The 8763-nt window shown below is 41.1% G+C and overlaps 1 protein-coding gene across 1 annotated transcript; it reads left to right on the top strand.

Annotated features, from left to right (window-relative positions):
* The first annotated feature begins 2065 nt into the window (after window positions 1-2065).
* LOC139376679 (ER lumen protein-retaining receptor 2) lies at window positions 2066-8763 on the top strand. Its single transcript, XM_071119528.1, has 5 exons — window positions 2066-2381; window positions 4653-4753; window positions 5117-5275; window positions 5617-5869; window positions 7526-8763. The coding sequence occupies exons 1-5, from the start codon at window positions 2291-2293 to the stop codon at window positions 7558-7560; spliced, it is 639 nt and encodes a 212-aa protein (XP_070975629.1). The 5' UTR covers window positions 2066-2290; the 3' UTR covers window positions 7561-8763.

Genomic DNA, 8763 nt, shown 5'->3' with positions numbered 1-8763 from the left:
TTTTTAAATCCAATTTTACTGGTTGCATGAGTTACTTGATGTGTAATAGAGTTCCATGTAGTCTTGGCTCTATGTAGTACTGTGTGCCTTCCATAGTCTGTTCTGGACCTTGGGACTGTGAAGAGACTTCTGTCGGCATGTCTTGTGGGGTATGCATCGGTGTCCGAGTGCCAGTAGTTCAAACAGACAGCTTGTGCATTCAACATGTCAATAACCGCTCAGAAATACAAGTAGTGATGAAGTCAATTTCTCCTCTTTGATCCAGGAGAGATTGACATGCATATTATTAACATTACCTCTCTGTGTACATCCAAGGGCCAGCCGTGCTGCCCTGTTTTGAGCCAATTGCAATTCCCTCTATGTGGCACCTGACCACACGACTGAATAGTAGTCCAGGTGCGACAAAACAAGGGCTTGTAGGACCTGCCTTGTTGATAGTGCCATTAAGGCAGAGCAATGCTTTATTATGGACAGATTTCTACCCATCTTAACTACTGTTGTATCAATACGTTTTGACGATGACAGTTTACAATCCAGGATTACTCCAAGCAGTTTAGTCACCTCAACTTGCTCAATTTCCACATTATTCGTTACAAGATTTAGTTGAGGTTTAGTAAATGATTCGTCCCAAATACAATGCTTTAAGTTTATGAAATATTTAGGACTAATTTATTCCCTGCCACTCATTCTGAAACTAACTGCAGCTCTTTTTTAAGTGTTGCAGTCATTTCAGTCAATGAAGTAGCTGACGTGTATAGTGTTGAGTCATCCTCATACATAGATAGACACACTGGCTTTACTCAAAGCCAGTGGCATGTCGTTAGTAAAGATTGAAAAAAGCTGCTCTGGGGAATTCCTGATTCTACCTGGATTATGTTGGAGAGGCTTCCATTAAAGAACAACCTCTTTGTTATGTTAGACAGGTAACTCTTTATCCACAATATAGCAGGTGGTGTAAAACCCTAAAACACACATTTGTTATAGTAGCAGACTATGATAATGTCAAAAGCTGCACTGAAGTCTAACTAAACAGCCCCCACAATCTTTTTGTCATCAATTTCTCTCAGCCAATTATGTAAGCGCTGTGCTTGTTGTATGTCCTTCCCTATAAGCATGCTGAAAGTAGCAGTGTATCTGGTCAACAACAACAAAAAAAACTAAAGTTTACTAAGGGCTGGTAACAGGCTGATTGGTTGGCTGTTCGAGCCCGTAAAGGGGTATTACTACTCTCAGGTAGAAGGATAACTTTTTCTTCCCTCCGGGCCTGAGGGCACACACTTTCTAGTAGGCTTAAATTGAAGATATGGCAAATAGAAGTGGCAATATCGTCTGCTATTATCCTCAGTAATTTTCCATATCACTGTGCAAATTGTCTGTTCTTTGTTGAAGTATATTGCTTTAAATGTATTGTCTTATTCTGGGTTGATACTTCATTTATCCAGCAATAACACATTGTGAAACTGTACATATAAATAGTTGGATCTCCATTGATTCAGTCAAACACTTTCTACCTGTTGTATTTTCAACTGGGCAGTATCGTTCTGTTACAATGACACTGGTATCTGGAATGATTATTGATAGCAATACGAGATCTTATCAGTGAATACCTCCAAACTGAAGTATTATGGGCAGCAAAACTCGTTAACGTTAAATAATGTGCCACTCCCTGTGTATTTTACTTCAAAAATAATATCCCCTCAACAACAAATACATTTCTTTTTTCTGCAACATGTCATTCTTGATCTTCATATTCAATAGTAAACTTTTGTATCTTTTAGAAAGCGCAATAGACGTTTGAGATGACGTGTAAATGCAGTATCAGATTAGGATGTCATTTGAATGAAGGATATTTGATGTGTGTCATGTACAATGTGCATTTGACTGACTGGTGATTATTTCACTTTCATATGAATATCTTCTGCAAAGTTGTTGTTTATTCCACTGTCAAATTCTCAAATGAGTCTGTGGGTTAGTTTTTATAAATATAGTAGTTGAAAAGATAAAATACATTTCCGTGATCACGGGCGTGTCCAACCTCTCATTAGGCGAACGTAATTTTTTTCCCGGCTTGCATTGGGCGCGACTATCCTTGGCCACGTCTCCGGGCCACGTCGCGCATTACTCGCCATTTTCCCATCCAGAACGTGGAAAACGTCGATTTAGGTGCCTGACAGACCCTATAGTAAGGTTTTAAACCTGCAAGTAACGGAGGCTTCAAGGTCGTATTTGAATTGACCCGCATAGGTTCGTTCTAGCGAAGGCACAGCCGCCTGCAGCACCCAGCAGAATCATGAACATTTTCAGACTCACTGGTGATCTCTCTCATTTAGCAGCCATCATCATCCTGCTGCTAAAAATATGGAAAACCAGGTCCTGTGCCGGTGAGTAAGATTCCCATTTGGACTATTTGCAAGCTGCATACATCTCCAATTGCCATCTCAATTCCAGTGCAATGTACCTAGCTATTAAACTAGCAACGTTTCTTTGTAGTGGATTTTTGTTGACAAGCTAACTGCTACTAGGCAACTAACGTTAGTTTGAGGCTTCATCAAATCAGATTGTTAGCATTGATGCTAGCACGGCCTAGTAAACAGGACAGTGTTGGGAAAGGACAAAGTCCAGCAAATCAAATACACCCAAATGAAATGCATGCAATGTCCGTTGCTAAGTAACGTTAGTTGACTTGTGTTGAGTACCCCACTCATTTATTAGCTAGCGATATCAGGTCAACATCTGCGCACGTCAGTTTACAGGGCCCACTAAACGCTTTTCAGTGTGTGTGGTATGTCATGCCTCATCATCCCTGTTGTAGTACAGAAACCTTTGATCTTAGTCCGCTAATTCACCCCCCCTCCCACCGGCGTCGCTACCCTGGTCTGTCCTTTGACGTGGTAGCGCTGTCACTTAACGCGGATAATATGGTTAAAAAATATATAATTGCTGTCAAATGCACAGCTGATACAGGACTTTGTTACTTTAACTTATACAGAATTAAAGTAGTCAATTTCCAATGTCCCCTGGGAATTACAAGGCTTGTTGCAGTATGTTGTGTAAGGCCACAGGACTTCTAAACAAGATTGCTAACAAGCTAATCAAATGGCTACCTGGACTACCTGCATTGACCTTTTTTTGCACTGACTCTACCCACACACTCAGACATACTTACACTGACACCCCAACACACATGCGTACAAACACACTATCACACTCACCACATATGCTGCTGCTAGTGTTTTATCTATCCTGTTGCCTAGTCACTTTACCCCTACTTATATATACAGTACATATGTACCTCAATTAACTTTGAAACGGGTTTGGGGTTGAAGATTAGGTTTAAGATCTGACTTGTCAAAGGAGGTACTGATACCTGTCACGATCAACAACTTCAGTAGGCGAGTAGCTTCTCACACAAGAGATTGGATTTGACACATTCCAGTCAGGCAAAAATCAGTTTGTGCTCAGGTACTGGGCCTGTCATTAGAAACATAATCTCATCACTGCAAGCACAGAAGTTTAATTCAGTTTTTAATATACTCTAGTCTAGCATTGTTGTTCATGTATTGTGAGCTTCTTGACTACAAGAAGGGTGCTACCACTTGCCAGTGTTTGCAGGTTGGCCTTCTGAGGCGGAGCAGCTGTAAGTCTATCTATGTCTGTGTTTAAAATTCTTTGGATTTTTATAAAATGCTTTGGATTTTTATCACAGTTGTCTCTACCTGGCCATGCTAGAGAGTAAAGAAGCTCTCAAAACATAACTGAGATTGTAGCCACTGGCCATAGCCATACAATATATTTGTGTATTGTTCAGGCATAGGAAGGTTGAGGGATGGATCTTCTTTCAGCACAGTCTGAAATAGTAGGTTTCTGCCATGGCAAGCCCAGGATTGTACATCAGGTGGTCTAAGCATTTGTATGGGAAAATGCTGTACTAAGCCTACTTCTTATCAGACACTCAGTTGGTTGTGTGTTTTGCAATTCACCTGAATGGAGTCCGACTAGCTTTTACCTCATCAAAGATGCTAAGTGGATTTGATCTGTCATGTTTTCATTCCTGCAGTTAGAATCAGAAATTAATGTACGCAAGCATCACAAACAAAGGTCACCTTATATTAATTTGGTGTTGCTGCTTGTGGAATAAGTCACAGCCATAATGCCTGTAATGTCAGGAATTGCCATAGCAGTACCTTCAAGTTGATGAAATTGACAAGTGTAAGATGGAACACAAAACATTGTGTAGTTATGAGTCTGCAGGTCCTAACTGGGTTAGCCAGTGAAATGGGACAAAATTAGCTTTCCGGGTTTCGATTTCTACCAAGGGGCCACCAAAGTCCTTTTTCAAAAACACTTCTTTCCTTTCTGCCTCCCTGAGAATTAACACTGATCTGACCTGACTGGATAGGTGAAAGCAAGGATTTAACTTCATAGCCTCACACCAACTCTGTCCAGTGAGATCAGTGGTTACTCTAAGGAAGGATGCAAGGTTAACATCTCAATTCTTTCACAATTCAGATGAAGTTAATGAGACCGAATGAGAGGAAGCCACTTAGGGCTTTTGAGATGTACTCATGGTGGGCTGTTGTGAGTTTAGAAGAGAAGAGAAACAGACATCTGACGTCTCATACACTTGGTTGGTTTTTTGTCTCTCTTGACAGGTATCTCTGGGAAGAGTCAGATCTTGTTCGCCTTGGTGTTCACCAGTCGCTACCTGGACCTGCTCACCTCCTTCATCTCCCTCTACAACACTACCATGAAGGTGAGACAAACAGTGGACCTTGTGAGGGTGACAGGCTAATCCTCTTAGAGATCTTTTTTCAAGCAACACACCCTGCCCATTCTCTATAGTAGTGAGATCTACTCACGAGTCAATATTGAAGTACTGTTAAGTTGACACACCCTTGTATACCCAAGGTTCATTGGTGTATGAGTGGGTGCATCAAGTGTGTACCTCTAATTATGGAAACCACTAGTACGTTGAAAACACAAGCAGCTAATTTGCTCACTTTTCTAATCGGTTTCTGAGGTTGCCGTGTGCTTAACCTAATTGGATGTATACACACATCTTCCAAATAACAGTGAAAGGGAACAAGTTAGTGATTGGTGTATTGTATCGTTTAAGGTAATCTACATTGGCTGCGCGTACGCCACCGTGTACCTGATCTACGCTAAGTTCAAGGCCACCTATGACGGTAACCACGACACCTTCAGAGTGGAGTTCCTGGTCGTCCCCGTAGGAGGGCTGGCATTCCTTGTCAACCACGACTTCTCTCCCCTCGAGGTAAGGACACACACCCTCTTGTCTCTCATTAAGATGAATGCATACTGCATTATACAGCAACCGATATAGAGGCATTTTTTTTGGTTAAACGGCAAACGCCCTGTAGCAGTTAGCATACACTGATGTTGGTACCTTCAAACTTAGCAGTGAGTGATGACCATGAACACAAGACTGGTGACTATAGTTATGCTCAACAAGTATATTGTTATTCTATCTCCATTTGTGATATTTTACCATGCCTCGCTGGCTTGCTAGATAATCAATGCTCTTTTCACGACACAGCCGGGAAATGGGTCTACACAGCCACACACTCCACCTCTCACTATCTCCTCTCCCTCTAGATCCTGTGGACGTTCTCTATCTACCTGGAGTCGGTGGCCATCTTGCCCCAGCTCTTCATGATCAGTAAGACAGGCGAGGCGGAGACCATCACCACCCACTACCTGTTCTTCCTGGGCCTGTACCGGGCTCTCTACCTCATCAATTGGATCTGGCGCTTCTACTTCGAGGGATTCTTCGACATGATCGCCATCGTGGCCGGTGTTGTTCAGACAATCCTCTATTGCGACTTCTTCTATCTGTATGTGACAAAAGGTGAGTCGAGCTGCAGTCTTCTGACTTATTTTTGAAGTAAGTTTGGAGCAGTGTTTCCGCAGCAGTCATTTAACTGTTGTGCTGCGCCACGGCAAAATTGCCACCACTTCAAAAAAACATGGAAACATATTTTGGTCGAGGCACAATTTGAAGGTGTTAGAACGATCTCCATTTACTTTTCCTCTGCAAACAAAACAAGTAATTAATAGAAAAAACAGACAACCTCGTAGTAGAATATTTTATCTACCTAGTTGGCTTGTGTGTTCTATACAAGATAAATATTCCTCTCCAGGTGCATTCAAGTTGCTGTGGCGCAGCACACCTCATCCCCATATTGTTTTTATCTACTTTGCTGCTCTTTTGCACACCAATATCACTACTTACACACCATCATCTGCTCATCATCATCTGCTCATCTAGCACTCGTGTTAATCTGCTAAATTGTAATTACTTTGCTACTATGGGCTATTTATTGCCTTACCTCATGCCATTTGCACACACTGTAGACTCCCCCCCCCCCCCCCCCCCCCCCCACTGTGTTATTGACTGTACGCTTGTTTATTCCATGTAACTCTTGTTTCTGTCGCACTGCTTTGCTTTATCTTGGCCAGGTCGCAGTTGTAAATGTAAAAACTAGCTTACCTGGTTAAATAAAAAATTTATTCTGACAAGCAGTCAATGCACAACTATTCTTGAAATCGCAAGGAAAACAGCAGCTTTAATGACCTTTGATAAGAGGGCGATCCCAGCTTTCCATTCCTACTTTATTTATTTCTCAACTCACAAATGTGTGGACTGAACCATTTTTAAACCAAGTTTGTAGCAGGGTCATGGTTAAACATGCTCTGCAATTCACTGAGTGAATAGTGGGGCTAAATCTAACACTGGTCAATTGTAGGGTAACTAGGGGTAAAATGCCACCCTACACCATTTTTTTGAGTGACTTAAAACAAGTTGTGCAATAAGTGCCAACCAGGGAAAGTGTTGAGGGAATAGTGACATGAAGTGGTTTCTGTGGGAGGTACAGGCATGGTCATGTTATGCTGCGTGCCAGGTTACCCCTCTGCCAATAACGACACATTTTAAGTTTTCCCCTCCCCACTCAGACCATTCCCAGACAGTCCTTGAGAAATTGCCTTTTGTGAAGATATTTTTTAATTGAAAACAATCCCAGTAAGGTACATGTTATCCCAAAATGGTTTAATATTGAGATAGAAATGGCTGCATTGGACCTTTAAACTTCAGTATATACAGTATATACTGTAAACACTCAGTAAAAAAGATGGTGGCCAGTATGTTGCAATAAACTTTAGTGAACTATTAACAGAAAATATTTACAAAATAGCTACATATAGGAGCAGATCATCATTGTAAATGAGAACGCACAACTGCAACGCATTTCAAATTCTTGTGCACCATTATGCACGATGCTTGAATGTGTTCTTTTGTCAATATTATCTGTTAATAGTTCACTCAAATTTATTGCAACGTAATGGCCGCCTACTCGTCTTCTTTCTCAAGTTCATTCTTGAATATACCTGCCCACATCTCCACTGTAAAACACTCACCGGGAACTTCTGGTATTTGTCACAAAATGTGCTAAGGTCATCTGTTTAACCGGTGCTTTGAACCTAAAAAATCTCTCCTCTGTTTCAGTACTGAAAGGAAAGAAGCTGAGTCTGCCAGCCTAAGTGCCAAAGATCACCGATTTGGCAGACTCGCTGGGGGGGTGGCACATGACAGTTGCCCCCCTCCCATCCCCCCGCCAGTGTAAGATGCCTGAGACAGAGAGCGAGCCGCTTAGTTTGTCCTGTTTTTTGACCACTATCAGCAACACCTGTTCAGGAGGGTGCAAATGTCAGAGCGCTCAGATAGAAATGTATTGTATAGAGCTAGGGAATTTTCAGCTCTTAATTATATTTCCATCTGCAACGCTTCACCTTGTTGAATGCAACCCAGAACAAACCCGAAAAGGCCATCCTGAAGCCTTCGGACTTCTGTTTGATGCATCTTGCCTGACCTTTTTTTATTACTGTATAAAGGAAGAAAAGTTTTCTAAATAAAAATGTGTATTCTGATGATTTGACACATTAGTGAATGAGCTGAAAACATAAATTGCCTGTGATTTGGCACTGTAAAATATTGGCGCGGACTTTGTGGTGGGATAGTATTGACTAAAACCGTTTAAGAGTATTTGCAACCTCAAATGTACTTTGTTTTTTTTCTCCTTCCTTAATCCAGAAAGAGGGGAAGTGTAATGGAGTGTTATTCCCTTGGCTTTGGTTGGCAAACTTTTTTTGTCTTTTTTTCGCTTTCTGACCCAGTGTACATTCCTGTATAAAGACAGCCAGTTACTGTTCATTCATGCCCTGGTCAATACTTAATATCCTCCAAAAAGATTAAACTAATCAATTTAAAGTTTGAATTGACCTGTAACTGTCACCTGTTATTTGAAATCTATCACTTACACCCCCAAAGAGTTTCACTGAAATACAGTATCGATAAACTGCCTTATCTTCATTGCTGTAAATGGCTTTCTTCATTTAAATTTACACCAAATCACCTGTATCTATATTTTCCTACCTGAGTATCATTTCAAAATGAGTCCATTCATTGGCAATATATAGGCTACCAACTCAGACATCAGCTCCATATGTTTCTTAATGTCCATAGATTAGTCTACATGATGTGCATATTGTTGAGCTCACTTTAGAAGATCTGTGGATCTTTGACACATGATTATGGGCATTGTTGAATTGTAACCAGACATCTGCCTTTAATTATTTGGCCTCACATGCAGATCATTCCTATTTTTTTTTTTACTGAGTTCTTTTGCATGCTGTTGCCACCACAAATAAAGATTTTACGGAAAACACTTGACTGAATGAGAAGAG

This window comes from Oncorhynchus clarkii, chromosome 20 (genome assembly GCF_045791955.1).
Source record: "Oncorhynchus clarkii lewisi isolate Uvic-CL-2024 chromosome 20, UVic_Ocla_1.0, whole genome shotgun sequence".
NCBI classification, from domain to species: domain Eukaryota; kingdom Metazoa; phylum Chordata; class Actinopteri; order Salmoniformes; family Salmonidae; genus Oncorhynchus; species Oncorhynchus clarkii.
Note: the sequence above shows the minus strand (reverse complement) of the source record. Positions and strands in the feature narration are given on the sequence as shown.

What these genes read in the sequence shown, in the direction of transcription:
- LOC139376679 (XM_071119528.1), top strand. Translation starts at nt 2,291, where the DNA reads ATGAACATTTTCAGACTCACTGGTGATCTCTCTCATTTAGCAGCCATC. An exon ending in TCTACAACACTACCATGAAG is followed by an intron (nt 4,754 to 5,116) that starts GTGAGACAAACA and finishes GTATCGTTTAAG; the next exon opens with GTAATCTACATTGGCTGCGC. An exon ending in ACGACTTCTCTCCCCTCGAG is followed by an intron (nt 5,276 to 5,616) that starts GTAAGGACACAC and finishes CTCTCCCTCTAG; the next exon opens with ATCCTGTGGACGTTCTCTAT.